The following is a 20,704-nucleotide window of genomic DNA, read 5'->3' as shown; positions in this document are numbered from 1 at the left end:
AAGCCATATTCTCTGTTATCCACCTTCATACCACTTAAACTCTTGCCCCTTTCTCATTCCCCCCATGGCTAAACTGTTTGTCCACAATTGGGTTGTGTCCTGATTTGGTGCCAGCAATTCCTTTCTCAGAAGTCTTGATACTGAGATTTAGTTCTCAACCTGTCAAATCATCACTCAAAAATGCATCTTCTTACAAATTATTTCAATCACCAAAACTCCCATCTTTCAGACATGCTTCAGTGCTAGCGATGTCAGCCTTATCCCTTCCCCTTTTTCTTGCACTTTTTCTGTGTCTCTTTTCCTGATGCTTCTTATATGCAAGATGCTCTTGCTGAATCATATTCAGGCTGCTCCTAAATACTTGTTTCATCTGTCTCACCTATGAAAGCTGGAAGGACAAGAAGGTGTAAGAGAATCCTCCAAACAAACAAGAACTTTACCGAGTGCTCTGAATTGACTCACTGTTCACCTTTGAAGCACCTAGCACAGTGCTATCTGGCTCAGAATTCCCAATGAGTTTTCTAAGGGCTTTTCCAGATTCCTGGAGCAGTTTAAGAAAAATGCAAGCTTTGATGCTGGAAGACAATCCACAACGAACAACCTCGCGACATCTGGGACTAGTGTTTTTGAAGTTTTCTCGTTACCACATGAATCCAAGACACTAGTGGGAACTTTAAGAGGATTTTTCCATCCTTGAAGAGTAAGGTTGCTGACCCCAGTCGTTCTGTCCCAGCATAAACACTTAGGCATTGTATAAATTACAATGTTTACTTTTTGAATAGACGCCATACTCCTTTATGGCAACTAGGACTGCTGTAAAAACTTGTCACCTGCCTTTCTGTCAGAGCACTGCTGTTAATTCCGACAAAACCACCTCACTTGCACATGTTGGGCCGGCAGACCCTCCTGGAGCCCTCCCGGCTGCGAGGTGGTTGCTCTGGTCCCCCAGAGCGGCCCCACTGCGAGGAGGAGACCTTTGCCCCCACGCGAGAACCCCCTGCCCGGGAAGGCAACACCTCTACCCCCGGGGCCGGGGCTGGGGCCGGGGCCCGGGCCGGGGCCGGTCCCTCACCCCCAGCCCCAGCCCCAGCCCCAGCCCCAGCCCCAGCCCCAGCCCCAGCCCCAGCCCCAGCCCCAGCCCAGGCCGCCCCGCCCGGCAGGGCCGCCAGCCCCGCCCGGTTGTCATGGAGACCAGAGAGGCCGGGCCTAAGGCAGCAAAGCGCCCGTTGATTGGCTGCGGGGCAGAGTCCAATCGGCGGGCGGGGTGTTCCGGCGGTGCCAAGATGGCGGCCAGGTAAACAGGGCCGGGGGGGACATTGGTGCCGGGGTTGTGGTGAGGGGAGGTGGGGGGTGTTTGGGCTGTTCGTGGGGATGCAGGGACGGAGGGCTGGGGGGTGCCGGCTGCCTGCCCCGGCCCTGGTCCAGAGCTCTGTTCCGCTGCGCCCGGAGTGGGCTGCCCTCGCCTCGCCGGCCTGCCGCCTCCCCCGGGCGGACGCTTCGTCCGTCCTGTCCCCGGGGGCCGGCGGAGCTCGGCCGTGCTCGGCGGCCGGCCGTTGCGCTGCCCCGGGAAGCCGTCGCCTGGAAGGGCTGGACGTGCTCCCCCGCTGCCCCTGGGAGAGCGGCCATATCGCCCTTAAACTGAAAGCAGTGATAAACAAATGGGAAGTGGCAAAACTTTACGGAACAAAGAATAATAAAAAAAGAATTAATAGCTTCAGCCTGTGTACCTAAGTCTTCTACTTCTCTCTGAAATAGTAAGTATTAGAAGCTTTAGAATGTGCTTGTCTAAAACATCTAATGACAGTTACTTTTCTCAAGAGAAACTAAAGCATTTCTGATGATGTGTGTTGCTATTTTTGCTTCTCTCTTATGCAGGCTAATTATGTTTTTATCTCAGAATGGGTCAGCTCGCATAACTCTGGTGACTTTGCAGTGACTTGAAGTGGCTTGGGCGTGTTTAAACTGGAAGATGTGGAGTGGGCTTTTGCCTCCAGGACTGAGTGAAAGTGATGTTGACTTAAGTTCTGATGATGGAGATGAATCGCATGGTTCCTTATCAAAGGAAGATGCAAAAGAAGATATTGAAAGGGTGCAACTTTCTGAATTCCAGGAGAAGAGACCCGAAAGTGATGCCATCAGTGAATCCACTGCGATACCAGTGAGAGGTGGAGAAAACGAATCTCAAACATGCCCTTCTGGAATTTCTGTAAATATGTGGAATGTGGGTATTGTTACAGGTCTTCAAATGTCCAGAGCATAAACACAGCATACTCAAGGTCGAATGGCTAATTTTTGAATTAGAATAACTCAATGTTGAATATTAAGTATACAAATATGAAATGAAATTAAATATGATCAAAGTGCAGTCACTGTAATATACCTTAGATTCTTCCAAGCAGGGTAAGCAGGAATTCAGATAGGAAATGAATGTAAGTTCCCCCTCCCCGTGCAGTGGTGATCGAAAGCCAGCAGGGAGATGTTTGGATAACTGTACAGTTGTATAAGAACTTCTGTTTCGGTAGTGTATGGGCTCTGAGCTTCTTTGTAACTGCTTTCTGCATTAGTAAGGATGTACAGCTAAATATATCAGCCACTGTACTGGTGATGCCTATCTGCAAAGTACGGGTGTAGCCTTCTGCTTTCTGTAGGGCTTAATTGCAGGCATGCAGGCTCATAGTTGCTTATAACCTCTTGAGTTTCCTCTTGCATGTAAAGAGTGGAAAAAAAAATATAAACAAAGCAATCTGTGTTGTAGGCTTTTTAGCCAAAATAAGAATTGGCAAAATGTAGTTACTCTTGTCCATCTATTGATCCTGCTGTGCAAGGACTACGCTGTCAGAAATACTTGGATTACAGACTACCAGCTAGGCAGTAAACATCACGGAATCAGGAGCGCACAACCAGCATAACTATATCTATTGTCACATCCCATGAGAAATCTGTCGGGTTTGAATAGTCCTGGGATTTAAGGAGGGCAAAAGTCAGACAGAGGTGATGGAAAGATTAGAGCCAGTTCCAGTTTAACACCATCAGAGTTAGACGTTCTCAATTCATAAATTTTAATGTCATAGCTATAACAAGGTATTGTGGATAAATATTGTGACAACACTTCTCAGCATATTAGGCAATTTTTTAAAAAATGGTGGGGGAAAAAAAGTTAAAAATACTGATTTGCCTTTTCTTAATCTTGTAGAAATTTTTGGAGCTTCAGAAGAAAAACCGTGAAATGAAAACCCAAGCAAATCAGGGAAACAAAAGCCGAAAAAGAAAGCGCCACAGAAAAGGTGTTTTATGTAATTACAGAATTTATTTTCTCAAAATGGAATTAGTGTCAATTACATTGGAAATGGGATTTGCTGGGCTTGGTATGGGGTTTTTTGTTGCTTGTGTTTTGGGGTTTTTTTGTGAGTAGGTTGTTTTGTTTTGGTCACTTTGTTTGTTTTGGTTTTGTTTTTTAAATTCAAAGAATTGAATGCCTGAGTAGATGTAGATAGTAGTAGATGGTTGTAAATTGCTACGTAAAGTTCAAGTAATACATTTGTTCCCTTTTTAAAAAGGAGGTGGAACTTACTCAGTTAATACTGATTTATAATTGCTAAGTTTATTTCAGTAATTCTATAAAACATACTTTTGTGTATTCTGGCTAAAGCTTTTTCACAGATATTGTAGGAGTTTCTTTGTATGAAAAGTCTTACAGCTGAATGGTTTAAATTCACATGATCATTGGGCAAAAATCCTACTGTGTTATTTTTTCAGAGGAAATGTGACCAATTAGAGTTCTGTTAAGTTCATTGGATGCTGTAAGGTATTACTGTGTAATGTTGGTTTTTTTTTTTTTCCCCCCCTAGAAAAACAGAAAAACAAAGATGAAGTGACTAAGAGGTATAACCAGGTCAATGTAATTATTTAAGCTCTGTTTAAAATGTAAAAAGCTTGACCGCACGCATGGCCAAAGCCTGGCCTTGAACATCATGTCAAATATCTGCTGAAGTTGTTCAGTGTCTCTGTTGGGCAGGCTGAATTTGATACCAGTGATTGCTTGATGGGATTTATTGCTTGATTTTAAAAATCCACACAAATGTATTATTTAATGTAACTTAAAGTAGAATTAATGTTATTCCTAATGATGTTTTGCATATGATTGCATACAAGCTGCTGTTCAGCCTGCTCCTCCTCCTCTTCTTTTTCCTCTTTGGAAGTGTTATAATTACGTCTGGACTCAATGACCTTAAAGGTCTTGTCCAACCTAAATGTTTCTATGATTCTATAAGTTTGATTTCAAGATTGTGGAATTTCACTTACAGAGGGGAAAGAATAATTAATTTCACTTCCATTAAAAACTGTGAATGGGTGAAAAGAGCATGTCTGCCAAATGGAAGAATTTCTTTTAGCTTTGAAAAGAATATTACAATTTGTGGAAAGGGAACTGGTTATATTAATGACTTTTGTTTGTTTGTCTTTAGTTGTCAACAGTTGGAAAATGAAGATAAATGGAAAGAACTTACACAGTACTTTGGAATCAATGATAGATTTGAATCACCTGTAGCTAGCAGGGCTCCACAAAAGGTGACTGTTGCTACAAAAGCAATGTCAGCTTGTACTTGGCAGTAAAAGAACCCAGCCTTAACTGAGATAGGAATAAAACTCAAACTATTTGAAAGTGAGTAAATGATCAAGTCACTCTGAGGAAGGATTTTTAATTAATTTCCTTTTAGATATCACATCAGTTGTACTGGGATTGAAAGGTTGCCGTGCTTTCTTTTGAGACAGTATCCATGCCTGTTTCCTGTCTGGTTTTGTTTTCTATTATTATGAGAGACAGAACATTTCATATGCATTGTTTGACTTTTTCTTTTCTTTTTTTTTTAGTTATGTTTTACCTTTAAAATGTGTCACACGAATCCTGTAGTTGACACCAGTGGCTATAGGAATTAGAGGGCCAAACCTGTCCTGCAGTTTTAGTGGATTTATAATGCATTCTGTTCATAAATACTATTGTGTAACTAGTCGTATTTGAAATAACTGGTACAACATGATGGGAAATTTGAGAAACTCGTAATATAATGAGTTCCTCATAGCATGGTTTGTTTTGTTGTTTTTCTAGTAAAGGCCCGTATATGACATCATGTTCTATGACATCAAATGTTCAGTTAGCCTTCTTCATGATAAATTTCGTAGTTTTCATTTGCCTAAAGTGAGCTTCTGCATGCAAGTCATGAGACATTGTTCGTGTTCTTACTTTAGGTGGGTATTTAGTTGTCATTAAATTGCTCAGGATAGATCTGGAATGAGGCCCAAAGTGTTAAAATGCAGATGCTTTCCATGTAAGTTCAGAGACTTTATCACTAGTGGAACATCTCATTAATTTCAGAAAAAACATCCAACAGAATTGGCTATCACTGCAACTTCCAGTTGTGCACTTTTTTCTCTTTTCCATTTCCACCTGAATAATTCAAGCTTTTCTCAAGAATTCTATTTGCTATTTTGCTTTTATTTTTTAAAAAAGTACATATTATGAAACTGTCAAATGTGTTTTCTGTAGCATTACTAATATTTAAAACTAGTGAGGCTGTAAATTGTCCCTTGTTATGAAAGAGTGAGTTTTTTGTGAAATTCTGAAGTCGGTGCCTACTGCTGTGCTACCCTTCTGTAGTCCTTCAGAAGCTTCCAACTATAATTTCCAGTAAATATTTACTTTTCGTTGTTACATTATTGGTAAATGTTGTTGTTAAACGAGTTATGTTATATTGATCGTAAAAGTCATTTTGGTATTTTTAGAGGTTAAATTCTGAAGCTTTTTCATTGTTCTCCATAGGACTGCTAGAATTTTTAATTTATTAGCACAGTGGAGTGGCACCGTGCCAGAACTCAGTTTTTGGATAAAGATAAGATCTTAGAACTGTAACGATACAGTGGTAATTGCCATTCTTCATGTTACCTGACACATATATTTCACATTTTGTTTAGAAAGCTCCAGGGATGGAGGAGATAAGCCAGATCTTCAGATGAAATTTTATTGTGACAGGCATAAACTAGTCCGTGTAATTTTTTTAACCTACAGTATTATCCTGCACATAAGGTGGAACTAATGCAATGATTTGTGCTCAGGCAGCCTTTCAGTGAATTCTTAATTATACTGTCCATTACAATACATAGACAAAGTGATTTGTGTTACATAGAAATTACAGGTTTATGCAGTGTCTTAAAATAAAGAGTTTTATGAAAGAAGTATTTTTAGAAAGGAGATGCTTCCTTTAAACATGTTATTTCTTTTTGTCCTCAAGATATTTGCTTTTCTTTTTCTAGTCTGGCCTTGAACTTAGCATAGAGAAGTCTGTGGCTGAAGGTGACATTGATAAGGCTGAGGAGCTGAGTGATAGATTAGCCATTCGCGAGGTAAGTGGGATATTAATAAAAGCTCTTAGGAAATATTTATTCCTTGTACATCTGTACAAAAAGTGTCTTAAATAACATTCAAGACTGTTTGGGGCATCTTTCCTGTTTTCTAAGCAGATTTCTTTCAGTGATTGAAAGATTTTGCTTCTGATCTAGTAATGCTTGGACAGCTGTATAAGAATTGAAAATATGACCATGAATGATCCCAAGTAACCTGGCTTTAAAGCCTTCATGCTGACTCCACGAGTCAGATGAGTCAGTAACTAGTCCTCTATGTTGAGCTGTTGATTTTTCTGCATGTTCCGAGCCAAGAAAACAGGAGTAGGATGCTCCCTGTGCCTCAGATTTTTCTTTGCATTCCCTTACAGGCCTGAAGAAAGGTTTAGAGCAAAACATGCCCAAATACAGACAGATATACTCACACTTGTGCATTAGTGCTTCTTTCCTGTGTATTCCTGTGATAATGAGTTGATAGCTGGAAGAATTCTGAAGAAGAATGGGAGTAGATGGATGTCAAACGTGTTACTGTGGCCTTAGAATGATGTTTATAGAATTAATGGATTTTGTTTCTTCTCCTTGTCGTCATTTTCAGTATATAAATGCATATCTAAAAAAAAAAAATTCAGGTGAGAAACTCCATTTTTCAAGATGTCGTCATGTTAGTTGGTGTATCTGAGTAATTTTATGAAGGCTATGCTGCTTTTTGCTACAAAAAGTGGACCTTTTAAATATGTGTGTAGTGCTGAGTGAATATTTAAACTGATGAGGAATCTACCAGATACCTCTGGTAATTACAGTTTCATATAAGTAGTAGTTGGTAGGTATGTATAGTAGGTGGTAGGAGCTGAAGTGTGTAGTTGAAATCCATGAAGGCTGTTGTGCCCACTGCTGTTTGTGTGCAGGGGAGAAAATGCAAGGAAGAAAATTAGGATAAAAGGATAGTTAGAATAGTTTTGAAGCCAGGTAAAAAAACAAAACAAAACAAAAAAAACTAAATAAGTACTATTTGAGGTGAGTGGAGAAGCTCTCAATTTTAAGTCGTCTGATTTATACAGTTGAAACTCTAAATATTCCAAACTTGTTTTAGAAATTAATTATACATTTTTGCTTTCATTCTTCTGTGTTGTATACTCTATCTTCACAACGTTAATGGGAATTTTCTGTCCACTGTATATACCAGCAAAATTCAAAGGTATTAGAAAAGCATTAAGACAGACAAATTCTGAATACTTCTCATTCTCATACAAATATTTGAAATGTTTCCGAAGTATAGCATTTCAAGCTAAGCCAAAATCACAGATTTAAATCTCTTTAATGCAGTATAATACAATATTGTGATGGCTTTAAAAACAGATGGCTTTTGCAATAGGAAATACAGTTCTGTAAATAAGGTTAGGTAGAACTTAACTGTTCCTCAGCATGTGTTCTTATACAATCATTAAACTGCTACATTTAGTCACTCAGAGCAGGTTCTCATGACTGGACTCTTATCTACCTTTTCACCAGTGATCTCAAAACTTCAATCTACAAAGGTAACAGCTATGGACAGGGATAGGAATGTGTTCTGACTTCCCCTTTAAGCCTGACCAGCTTCTCACAGCGATGCTGTTGTATTACTTTCCATGGGTACAACATGTTGTACTTGCTGTTCTCCTTCACAAATGTCATTATCCCATCTAGTCTAAAGTGGTTAGAGTATCATAATCAATAAAACATACTGAGGTTCTAGTGCAAATTGTTTGACTATAAAAACAAATTAATGTAAGAAGTTTTAAGGTTTTGTAATATTTATGATAAGCTGTTATCTGATTTCAGTAGCCATGGGATTGTACAACATCTAGCATATCCCAGGTGCTACAGCAATGTATTATTATTTGTGGAACATTAGCTCCAAATTGTTGACTTTCAAATATTAGCATGTTGTAATTCTGAAAACAAAATGCTTGAAACGTTATTAGTATTCACAGCCTTGACTTGGTTTTGGTTAAGTGGGTTTATCTGAATAAATAGTATGTTGAAAGAAGGAAAACTCAAATGACTCTGGCTTGATCTCATGAGGAGCTCTGTCGAGGCAGAAGCCATGTGAATTCACTGGGGTTCTCTACTGTTGTTAAGATGTGCTACTGCAAGATCCATTTTTCACATCCTTGTGATTTTAAGAAGCTGTATTTTTTTTTTAAACGGGCCTTTTAAAACACTCTTTATTCTAAGGAAATCATTCTAACAGTGACTAATTCTGATTCAGTGAAGAACTATGGCAAAGGATTTGATTATGGAAGAGGTGGAGTCAAAAATCATTGTTTTGTATACAAGTACAATTAGTATTCCTTTCTTATTGTACAGTTTTGTTCAATTGCTACTTTCTTTATCTTTGCAATTTAAAGAAATGTCCATTTTAAAACTCATTTTACATAAAACATCTTAGAAGTGAGTTAGTTTTTAAGGTATGTGGCTATTTATATCCCTCTAACTTTCAAATGCAACACAAACCTGTGAGGAAGTCAGGCATGGCGCTATGCTATGACCGTATTGAAGTACGCCCCTTCTGAAGTCTAGTGAAATAAGTGGATGAATTATTGTTCTTTTATCTCGACTCCATCTTTTTATGTATAGTTTTCATTTTTCTTGAGCAGTGTTGCAGGGCTGGGGGCAGGGAGTGGGTGAGAAACAGCTGCCTTCTGTTTGGGGTACAGCCCCCCTTGCAGCCATGTGAAGAGTGTTCAGTGGGTAGGTGTTCTTTTTGAAATCAGGTGTATGGGGTTTTAATCGGCACCATTTTCTTTTGCAAGAAGCAGTGACTGGAACCTGCTGATAAAGCTTTTGCTTTGAGGCACAGATCCCAGAGTTCTTAAAGCCGTTTCCTGCCTTAATAAGTGAAACTAATTTTTGATGTATAACATTTATAAGCCTGTGAAACTGATAGGGCAGCTTCAGTATTTAGAAAAATGAAGCCAAAAATAAACAGATGATGAGAATAAGCGGTAAAAACATGTCCTAAAAAGCAAAGGAATGCCAAAATGATGCTGTCAATATGCTATCATGACACAGTGAGAAAAGGTTTTTAAAAACCAGATTCCTTAAAAATCAATGATGATTTAGTCAATATGCATAATCTAGCAGCTGTGAGTGGATCACTGAAATTTACATCCTAAAAGCCTAAATGATACTACTTCAAGGTTTTGGGTCTTTTGGCTTCCATGTGGTACTTGTTGCGGGTTCTTAAAGGAAAATGTTATTGTACTGCTGGAAATGAGGCTTTGGGCAACATATTATTTGTTGCTTTCTTCTGCTCTGACAAATATGCACAAATGCTGATTTTAAAACTTCTCAATCCAGAATTATTCCAGATTTTAGACTGAGAGAAGTTAGAACTTGGATACCTTGCGCGTGAGGCTCTGTATTTACTAGGGACTGCGTGTGTGCATTCCTGTGTAGCTTTTGAGACTAGCTAAAAGTGCTTTATCCTGTTTTTATTGTCAGTTGCATTTCTAGTAAAAAAAAAATTCATTGTATTTATATGATGATGATATTCAGTCTAATCTCTTGGCCAACCTCACTATGAAGTATTACCCCTTGTATCCTGTTGTTATCCTAGTTTGTGGGCTAGAAAAGTGATTGCAGTTAGTTTGGGAATTACCAGGATGGCAGATCTCTAACTATGGCATCCTTGGCCATCCCCATAGCACGTTCTCTTCTGGGGTGTTCTGTTTCACTAAGAGTTCTAGTCATCCTGAAATTCTTGATTGCATTATTTTGTACATTAGTGAAATTATTCCTGAAAGAATACGGGCATGCCTGCATTATGTTGTACAGAATAATTTAGGCCATCAGTAACGCTGCTTCTTCAGCTAGACTGCTCTAGAACCTTGTCTAGCTCGAGCATCTCCTTGCTGTGTTGCAGTTACAATATGTAAGATCAGCAGTCCTGTGATGAATTTTTATTGAGCATCAACATAATGCAGGTGCCTCATACTGTTTAGTCTTAATTCACTGTGGATTTTTAAACACTCTATTAGACTGAATTACTTCTGTAATATCAAGAACATAGTACTATTAGTATTAAATAACTAGCAATTCCTTGTGCTGGTATAATATGTGCAATTAAGGTTTATTGTTGTGATCCAGTTGCTGTCTTTGTTATAATATTCCAGGGCTTTCAGCATTGGCAGGGAGTCTGTCATGTTTTTAAGTTCTTCTTTTCAAATGTAGAATGGCTTGCTTACACCTATTGTTCGAATACTGCATTTAATGATGACTCATTTAACTTGAGAGATGCCAACAGAAGTGTTACTATTGATGTGGGAGTTACCCCAAAAATTCCGATACTTTTAAGAGTGAAAGTTGTTTACACGGATGCTTAGCTGGGCTGAGATAAAACGGTTTTCTTGGTGATGCTCAAGATTAGGGTAGATGAGATTTAATGGTAGCAGGTACTTGGCGGTGTAGCTGGGAACAGACACTTGGAATTATGTCAGCTTTTCTAATGACTTCGAAAAACCTTTCTGGAATAATATCTTGAAATGTGCTTTAATCGTTCCTACTGTGTTTGTGGGAATCTGCCTAGGTTTTTTATAATAATAAATGTTGATAAATTAGAGCACTGTGACTGTGCATAGTTGGAGGTGTTTATCCTTTTGAATAAGGATGGTATGTGGAGGTACCTGGTAACTTCACTTTGCTGTAGAATAGTTAGGGTTTGGAGTGGTACTTGTAAAAGTTCTTTTCCTAATTAAACCAAATAATTTTAAAAGATCCCTAATATATATAAACCTAAAAATACTTTCCAAGCTTTTTTCCCTTAGAGAAAGAATTTTTCATAGTGCTTTTGTACTGAAATTGTGTGGTATCTCAGGAAGCAGAATGCAGATTTCTTATGGCTCTAATATTCAGAGACCTAATCTGGCTAAACCTCAAACTTCACATTATGCTTGTGGCTTTTGCCTTAACTGCCTGGTAGGTAGGTGCCACATTGTCTAAGAGTGTGTTAGCCTGAGGACTGTAACTTGAACACCATAAAACAATCTTGACCATATTAGACTTACCTGTCAAGAGGAACTTTTAAAATAGTTTGTAATTTAGTTTGCTAAATTACTTGAGTTGTTGTCAGTCTCTAAATAGCGCAGGCTTTTTGACAGCGCTGTTCCTAAGTGCTTAGCTTAGTGGCTTCTGGCATTTTGTGAAACATTTTTAAAAAGCTGCAATTTATAAGGAAACTATGGTATTATAATCAAGCTTAAATGAAAGATCTACATTGTAATCAATGAAATTAATTGGCTGTTCATTGGGATATCATTCTCATGTTAGAGCAAGATCAGTCCTGCTGTTGTCTTCAAAATTTGTTGCATCACTCTTGATCATTTTCTAATGATCAAATTAGTATCTGTTGTCTTTAAGTAACTTCTAGTCACATAATTTAGAATGGGAAGTACACGAGCAAGGTTGTATGTCATACCATTGAGAACCATTCTGGAAGCTGTTTTCCATTAGAAAATCTGGGTAGGATGTGATTGATCGCGAGGTCACACACACAGGACTGTTTCAGGTGGACGGGTTATAGTGCTTGATGGGTGCTATATGGTAAGAACTCCTTTTTTTTCTTATAGAGTTTCATTTCTAAATTCTGTGCAGCATTCACAATTGATCATAGTGCTTTGAGGTACCTGAAGAGATTGATGCAATTGTATGTGGAATGTAACCGAGCGCCAATTAACTGGGAAATCATGGCCATTGAAGGACCCGGGGCAGGGGGTTGGGGGAAAGAGTTTATTTTTTATCTCTGAAGGATTTTCTTTCTAACACTTAGCAGAGGTGCTTCCAAATATCTCTCTTCATTGAGGTTGTTTTCTTTTAACCTTTGGAACATGGCAGGGTTATCACCTAGAATTACATTCTTATGCTCCCTTAATTATGTATATCTTTTCCTTAACAAACCTTAAAAAAAGATTTCAGATGTTACAAGTCTAATTAAAGAGACAGACAAAGCACAGTTTATACTGTAGATTTTTTCTGCAGTTCAATTAATCAGCATGTTTTCTCTTTTAATTAAAACCATTTTAGTAAATTAAAGCCCACAGCAAAACACATATATAATTTGTTTGTAATTAGCTCTTAATTGGTGGTAGTTGAAGCTTAGCACCCTTGGTTTCTTTCTTCATGATTGCGATTTTATTAGCAGCCAGTCATTAATTAATCTTTTTTTCTAATTAGCTTATAAAACTGTTGATGGCACATTATTGTAAATGTGATTTTAAGTTCAAAGCTTGTTAATAAGCTTTCTTACTTAGAAGAACAGAGATAAAGAAATTGCTGAAAACAGTACTACAGTTCTTTTTTTAAAACTGCCTTTCTTATAAGGGGGCTGTGTAAAGCATCTAACAGCTTATAGTTAATTTTTTAATGCTGTGTTTTCTCATGAATGGAAGAAGTTACTTGCATTTAAATGTTTGAATCTGGCAAAGAGCTTAATATTAGAACAGTTTTCTGTCCTTGCTCCATTACTGTGTCATCCCAATATAATTTGATGTTGTAATACACAGCATAAAAATACAACAAAGATATTACAAAGTATTTTACAGTGGAAGTTGAGCACATCATTGAAAGGGGACAATTTTCACTGCAAAATCCGCTCGGTATTCTTGTTTGCTTTATATATTTTATATACGTCAGCAATGGATAACATTCCATAACATAAAAGGAGAAAATCATTGCTAAAGGCAAGCCTGAAATAACTAGATTCATATTTGATGAGAAACTGTAACACTGTATTAGAAGGCTGTTTGGCTTCTCTGGTATGATCATAGGATATTTCAGGACCTGTTTGAATATAGATGTTTCGTTAGAGCTTCTGTAGGTTTAGCATTTTTATGTATCGCACCAAATATTTCTGGAGCAGTTCTTGAATCTGTTGTCTCCTTACTTGTATCGTTCAGCACTGACATTGCACAGTGCGATCTTAATGAAGAGTCTTTGCTTTATGATATTTCATGTTAAATGTCTCGATTTTTCAAGGAAGTTTTCTGGAAGTTACAGTAAATTCTGTTGCAACTTAATAAAAATGTTTACTCTTCTGCCTGAACTTTACATACTATTTCAACTTCATCCATTTCTTTGCTTGTTTTAAAAGTGTTTTATGATGCTGTGCAAGAAACACTAGAAAGGGATAGCTGACAAGGAAAAAATTAAAAATTGGATAAAAAGTAAATGAATAATGTCATATTACTAAAAAGATGAGAGGCTAATTTGTGCCGACTTTTTGCTAATTTTGTTCAAGCCTCAAAATGAGGAGCTGTCACCCGTTCTGTGTAGCACTGATGACAGTGCCAATGATCCATGAAATAAGCTGCCGCTGGCTTTGTTCTGATAAGAATGAACAAATCTGCACAATGTACGGCTCCCAGAATCTCATTTTCATACTTGCATGCAGGCTAAAAGAAATAAGCTGTTTGCAGGCTTGATTAATCAGACATTTGAGGGTTTTTTGTCTCTTTGATCTCTTTCGTCTCCTAGGTAACTTGCTTGACATTAATGTTGAGCTTGAGTAAAGACAATCAGGAATTGTAGACCAAACTGATATAAAAATTAAAGACCTTAACACTTTAAGTACTCCAGTAATGGTTCCGCTTTACTTCAGAAAACATCTGTTTTCATTTAATTAAAGAACAAAAGAGAATGGCATAAATATTTTTCATAGAGACCTGTTATTCCATAAAAAGTTAAAGTATGATAATTGGTATTTTTAAATAAATGCCTTGAAACTGTTCAAAAAGAAGCAAAGCTTCAGAAATCTGTTACAAGGTAACAATTTCAGATGAGCAGAAAATTTATGAAAAATAACGGATAAGGAGTTTTCATTTTTGCTACATTAAACATCCAGAGTAAGATATTTGACATGATTAGTGGTCAACTTCAAAATGGAAAGGTCTTTGCCCTGCAGAAACTAAGTTGTTTTTTAAGTTTGTCTTAAAAATATATATATTGTGTTACAAGGATGAACCATTATATCAGCTGTACTACCCAATATGATTTACACACTTTAAACCTGTAAAATTGAAAGGAATTTAAAAAAAAAAAAATGTCGCAGTGCGTTTGCTTGAGGTTATGCAGACGCTTTTACAAATCTTCCAAGTGGCTGTAAAGATGAATGCCTCAAGGGTCTAGCCAGGGCCCTGCTTTTCCAACCAGCTAAAGCCCTTATCTTAAATCCAAGCAAAGTACCATTAATCTTTTTGAAAGACCTTTTATGGCTTTTAATATATCCCAAATTAGAACATTTTACACCCTTGGTTCCTGAAATATGGTGATAAAAAGCCTTTAGAGCTTAATTTTCCTTACTGCGTGCTCTGACCAATTTGCAGTTCTTTGTGATAATGTTTAGACACCTTAATTAAAATGCAGCAAAATATTGGATGTTCTATATGGAAAATGCTGATACTTTGACTACACAAGAAATTGTTGTATATATTTTTATTCATGCTTTCTTACTTCTTTTAAGATTGTATTTTATTGAGTTATCTGATGACCTGAAATGGTTTTTTTAAAATGTAAAACCCATTGACCAAGCTTTTATGGATTTCTTTGGGGGTGGAGAGGGGGGGAGTGAAGATGGATGTCTGGGCGTGGGTGGGAGCAGACAATTCTTAATCTGACTAAAATGTCTGTGTGTTTGTTTATATGCGACATATTTGTTTTCAAGTCTTGAAAATTTGACTCTAGCCTAGAAATGATAACATTAATGCTGCAATATGTTTCTCCTTCTAATTCTACATACATTGCAAAGGATCTTATTATCCCGTTTTTTCCGTACTTTTCAAAGATGGAAGAATTCATTCTGTCTTCCAAGAAATACAGATCAAAAGATTTTGTTCTGCAGCACTCGTGTAGACTTCACTTGTGTATATTTGTATGTGTGTTAAGTGTTCAATAGGCCACTAGAGTATATTTTAAGGAGATACTGTTATTCATCACATCATAGGAGTTTAATTTTGACGTATGTTAGGAGGTAAAATACAATTCAAAAATAAAGGCATGGTTCTGCAGATTGACTTGATCCATCAGATTGCTCTATTTTTTAAGCTAATTAGTCCTGTTTCAATTAACGAATAAGCATTTTTTTTAATAGGTGAGTTTTATCAAGTATTTTTATATTGCAAGTATATTACAGTTAATAGCTGTCCTTAAATATTAAGTGACCATGCAAATAAGAGAATGTTATGTTCTAGTCTTTTACTTGAGATTTGGCAGTTCAGATGTTGGTATTGAATTTCTGATTACGTAAAATGTTAACGCTCAGGGGAAAAATGATGTAGCTCATAATATAAAAGTTCTGAAATATATGGTCACATGGATTATTTTGTACCTCAGGCTGATTCCATAGGTACATATTAATGACCTTACAACATGTGTGAATAGCAGATGAAAAAGTTGTTCAGCACTTTTTTTTTGCGCGTTGTCTTTTTAAAATATTGTGCTTGCTTCTCAATTGTTTGTGTTGCCAGTGTTTAGAGCCTCAAATAAAGCACAAATTGAGGTTGTGCCTACTGCCTACTTGAATGGAGACTCCAGGCCTTCTGCAGAAAGGCTGCTTTCTTGATTCTTGTACCCTGAAAGGACCCTAAGGTAGAATAGCTGGTAGTGATGCTGTTTTGTTTCGCTTTGTTAAAACAATCAGGATATCAGCCTTCCCACGGGGGAGGTGTCTGATGGGAGAGTTGTAGAAGATGTGTCAGTGCCTCTACGCCTGAACACACATCTTGAGTTCTGTCTCATCTTAGCTGGATAAAATGTCTCTTAGGGTAAATAAGAATTGCCTGTATAGATGACGCAGATTATTGAAGCGTATTACCATTAATAATGGAACTTTAACCAAAGTGTTAAGGAGTGTTGTTTTACTTGGGTCTCCCATGCCTCTCTTGTGTGATGCTCCCATGACATTTTGGGAAAATTTAGAATATCCAGTCAGAAACATGTTATCTAACTTGAGTAGCTTTGGGCTGGGTAGGAGGAAAACCTTCTTGTCTGCATCACAGTTTGTAGCAGTTTAGGCTAAATGAATTGCTTGTTTGTCTTGGAGAAAAGCAGTAACCAAATTCTTCCATAATTCATAATTTAGTTGCAGATAATGTCAAATCACAACAGCAATCACAAAATGTAACTACAGTGAACAAGTTATGAATTCTGATTAAGGAAAATAATCTGGTCGTAGTTCACAGTACATTCTGCTATCTTTTATGCTTTATTCGGCCCCCCCCTCCCCGCCTCTGACATTCACTAAAGTGAACTTAATTCTGACAGTGTGAATAAGTTTGTGGAAGTAAAGAAGTATTCACCTATAGCCTATTACAACCCTATTTGAAAAGCATGCTTATTATCACACTAATAATCTAAAAGCTGGTAATGCGAAGACTGAATTCCAGATGGACTCAGAGGACGCTGCTTTATTTACTTCCTGGCAGTCTGATTAAAACATGACTACTGGTACGACTGGAGAATGTGTGGTAGTAGCAGCTCTCCGGTACAAAACTGTCTTTTTGGGTGGTTTTTTGTATTAGCAAGACCTGATACTATTGTGTTAGCGCAGCTGAGGTCACAGGCTGGTCTTAGTAATGGAAGCTGTGTGTGTATATCCGTGTCTATATATTAATTTAAAAAACAAACAAAGAAAAGGATCTAGTGGGCTATTGCCCTTTGCTTTTATTCTTGAAAATGAAGGATTTGGTGAAAAGGATTGCTTGCCTCAGGATCCTACTCCTCTGTATTTCTCTCAAGAGACATTCTTGCTTTTCTGATCTAATAGTACAGCATCAGCCTAATATTTGAAAGATGTTTTAATATCTGTTGACTTTTGAGAAACAATATCAGACCAAGTAATTTGTGAGGCTTAAATTTCATGTGAGCCGTTTGCATCTATTCAGTTTTCCTTTGTTCCTTTTTATGTCTTAGCTTGGTGTGAAAATTGCCAAAGCTGCTGCTTGCCGCAACTTTGTTAAAGCCAAGCAAGAAGCAGAGGCTGCCCAAGAAGCTCGAAAGAAAAAGAAGCTTGCTTGGGGGTAAGTCATTTGAGTATGGAATTAAACATTTGTGGTTTCATTGGCACTAACTGTATACAATACAATCTCAGTTAAATTTTTTTTTTTTTAGTTGAAATAGGCTTATGGTAATCTTATTTGTTTAGTTTAACCTTGTTGGGTTTGGAGTGGTTTTTTTTGTAGTTTTTTTTTTAGCCGTGTATGAGACTTAAGTACAGAATTAAAGTATTGATTATATGGCTACATTTGCTTTCATGTCTTTATCACAGTATTAAAAATAAGTTTTTATTTTTGTTGTTGTTAAGAATAGTATGCTTGAATACCTGAAACGCATATGCTTATGATTCTTAACATGGTTTTCGTGCTCTATTTCAGATTTGAAGCCAAGAAAAGATGGGAAACAAAAAGCAATATGGGATACATGTAATCCATCCTGTTTTCCTCAGGAGTCAAATACCTGATTTTGCCTGGAGGATCTTTGTTAGCGGCTTCTTAAATCTGAATACAAAATAAACCTCAAAAACGCAACAGACCAAATTCCTTCTGTTTCTCTTAATGCTGTTAGGTTACAATATTTTGTTTTGGCATGCATATAATGTAGCAAAAGTACTACGTAAACATCAATATTATGTTAAATATAGTATTTTTCTCCAAAATATTAAAATCTAAGATAATGCATTTGGAGTCTGGTAGTAGAGAACTTTCTGAAGTTGGAATAAAGTACTCTGTCCAAATGTGTTCTATGCTGCACTGCAGTTATAATGTGTGGGTATAAGGAGAGGGAGAAGCTTTCTTCCTAAGGTTATACCGTGCCACTTCTTGGATTGCTTGAAAGTTTGGGAAGGCACTAAATTAAGAAAAGCAAAACCACTCTACCTGTTTAAAAACATTATTATTTATGCATTTAAGGGCTTAGTAAATATACACGGAAGAAAAATTGGCCAAAAAAGTCCGTCCTCCCTTTCCTGGGAGGAGCTGGTACTATTCATCATGTCCTGGTGCCATGTGCTTCAGAATATTTCAAATTCCCATTTTCCTTTCCTTCCCAAGAACTCAAGTTTTTTAAGTGTCCTGGTTTCTTTGAGCAGATGAAGTACAGAAATATGTATCTCAAAAAATATCTGAAATGTGTGATGTTGTGCAGTTAGCTGCACCCAAGAAGCAAATGCAGATTTTACTCCCAAGTCAAATGTTTTACAGATCAATTAGGATTTGAATGTTTATGTTATAAGATTATAACAAGAATTGATGATAATGTTTCTTCAAAATTGTTCTCAGTGAAAAGTAAGGACACATTCAGAACTAATAACTTTTCTCCCTGAAGCTCTTGCATGTATGTTTAGTCACCACAATGCCTGAATTGAATTGGTAATGTAAATGTCAGTTATTGTTAACCAAGATTAATATGTTTCAGGCCAAAGGTATGGTATTAGCGTAATGGTGATTTACTGTGTAAGTACTTGAGGCTAAAACAACTTGCCAACAAATAGCAATTTGAAGTTTTACGGCACCAATTCGAAGAGTTTAGGTTTGCAGTCCAACATGGAATAGTGCATTTTTGTTCATTAGCCCTCAGGATGTTTGATTCTTTTTCTTTTTTAGCAGAGCATCGTATTTCTTTCGCAAAGATGAGAGTTTGCAATATGGTAATCTGCAGTTAGCTGTAATTAGTTACGATGACAGAGTTGAATACAATTGCCAGGATTGTAAATCAGGGGCTAAACAGGTTTCTGCAGTATAACATCATAAATCTCACACTACGGTTTACAAACTATATTAGCTTTAGAAACTTTGGTGTGGAAGGAAACAAATGATCTCTCTTTGTGATTAGAAAGGTAAATTGCATGTTTACTTGGATAAACAAACAGATTACACCATGAACCTTCATCAAGATTTTTCTCAGTTCCAAATGTTCCTGTCCAAAACTTCCAGGTTCTCTGCCCATAATTTCTGGGGTTTTTTAAACCGCTGGCAGATGAGTGTTAGACACAGTTGACCTTTCTGCCTCCTACGTACTGAAAAGCAGAATGATGCTGATAACTTTGTGCTGAAAACAGCAGCAGTATTCCATTAAATATTTAAAAGTAGTGTATGTTAAACAGATGTATACATTTTCTTGTAATAGTTGCTCTTAATAGTAACGGTATTTATTAGTCAAATAAAGATCTTTATCTAATTGTAAGGCTCTGTGCTGTTTGATATGAAAATGTGCTTTAAAAGAAATCCCAAACCCTTAAAAAGCAGCTATTGTCTTGACAGCTTGCCACATCTTGTCACAGCAGTGCATACCCAGCCACCTGTAGTAATTCTTACTTAAAATAACCAATTAGTTTAATGTTAGGCCATTAATAATGTAACTATTTAGGAAGTATGCAGAATACTGGGCATTGGGTTACTTGTGCCATGAACTTAAAAATGATCACATTTCAGGTATTTTGATCAACCTAAAGTATTCACTTAGAATATTAGCTAATTCCCTGAATTAGACCATGTTCAAAAAAAACCCCACCTGCTTAACAGGGAAAATACAAAAGCCCAATACAGCTTTATAGAGATCATCTGAATACGTAATAAAATGAATGCCTAACTGTACCTTTAATAAACATCCTTCTAAATTGCTGATCTGATTCTAAGAGGTCTTGCATTCCTGACACTTTTTTTTTTTTTGTAAAGTAGTTTTTCTTCTGTGCTGTGAATTTTGGCCAAACAAGTAAAACTGCATTCTGAGATTTAACTTTGCCTGTTTTTTAGCAGTTAGAACAATCCGAATGCCTGTTTCAGTTAACTGAAACCTTTTTAATCAGCTTAAATATATAATCTCTTATACTGAACTAAATTTGAGATGTAGTAATAATTCTTTTAGCAAATGAAGAGTTGGTACTATCTCCTCGTCTGACTGAAATTACGTATCTAGAGGAATGTACTTAAATTATTAATTTCAGTGCAAATCTGTTGTGAAGCCAAATATTTACTAGGAGCTTATTTGATGGTTGGGCAACAGTGAAAAGGCAGCCTTGTCTAATCACCTCCCTGCCCCTCAGAAGCCTTGAAAAACCTAAGTGCATGCACTAGTTTTGCTCCAATTTTTTCTCCACCACAATTTCATGTTTCTTCCTACTTATAGCCGTGGTACTCTCTTGGATATCCTCAGTAGTCTTAAGTCATTTGAGGAAAAAAAAGTCATACCTTCCCAAGTGCAGCTCTCTGGAGTAAATAGAAAAACTAAATTTGAAAAGGGGAATGTCCTCTCAGAATTATCCATCGTTCTTTGAACAAGGGTTGTA

At 37.1% G+C, this 20,704-nt stretch overlaps 1 protein-coding gene across 4 annotated transcripts; it reads left to right on the top strand.

Moving 5' to 3' along the window:
• Positions 1-1,236: 1,236 nt before the first annotated feature.
• FAM204A (family with sequence similarity 204 member A) lies at positions 1,237-19,602 on the top strand. Of its 4 annotated transcripts, none has more exons than XM_074591232.1 (8): positions 1,237-1,294; positions 1,876-2,221; positions 3,194-3,284; positions 3,849-3,882; positions 4,464-4,566; positions 6,307-6,396; positions 17,335-17,441; positions 17,796-19,602. In XM_074591232.1, exons 2-8 carry the CDS (start codon positions 1,970-1,972, stop codon positions 17,845-17,847), a joined length of 729 nt encoding a protein of 242 aa, XP_074447333.1. In that variant the 5' UTR covers positions 1,237-1,294; positions 1,876-1,969; the 3' UTR covers positions 17,848-19,602. The 4 variants fall into 4 exon arrangements, with proteins under 4 accessions (XP_074447333.1, XP_074447336.1, XP_074447335.1 ...); XM_074591235.1 differs by having other exon boundaries at positions 1,252-1,294; positions 1,876-2,206; XM_074591234.1 differs by having other exon boundaries at positions 1,255-1,294; positions 1,898-2,221.
• Positions 19,603-20,704: the final 1,102 nt, after the last annotated feature.

Source organism: Larus michahellis, chromosome 6 (genome assembly GCF_964199755.1).
Source record: "Larus michahellis chromosome 6, bLarMic1.1, whole genome shotgun sequence".
NCBI classification, from domain to species: domain Eukaryota; kingdom Metazoa; phylum Chordata; class Aves; order Charadriiformes; family Laridae; genus Larus; species Larus michahellis.
The sequence above is the reverse complement of the archived record's forward strand: the minus strand, read 5'-3'. Positions and strand labels throughout refer to the sequence as shown.

What these genes read in the sequence shown, in the direction of transcription:
- FAM204A (XM_074591232.1), top strand. Translation starts at nt 1,970, where the DNA reads ATGTGGAGTGGGCTTTTGCCTCCAGGACTGAGTGAAAGTGATGTTGAC. An exon ending in AAAGATGAAGTGACTAAGAG is followed by an intron (nt 3,883 to 4,463) that starts GTATAACCAGGT and finishes GTTTGTCTTTAG; the next exon opens with TTGTCAACAGTTGGAAAATG. An exon ending in CTAGCAGGGCTCCACAAAAG is followed by an intron (nt 4,567 to 6,306) that starts GTGACTGTTGCT and finishes TTCTTTTTCTAG; the next exon opens with TCTGGCCTTGAACTTAGCAT.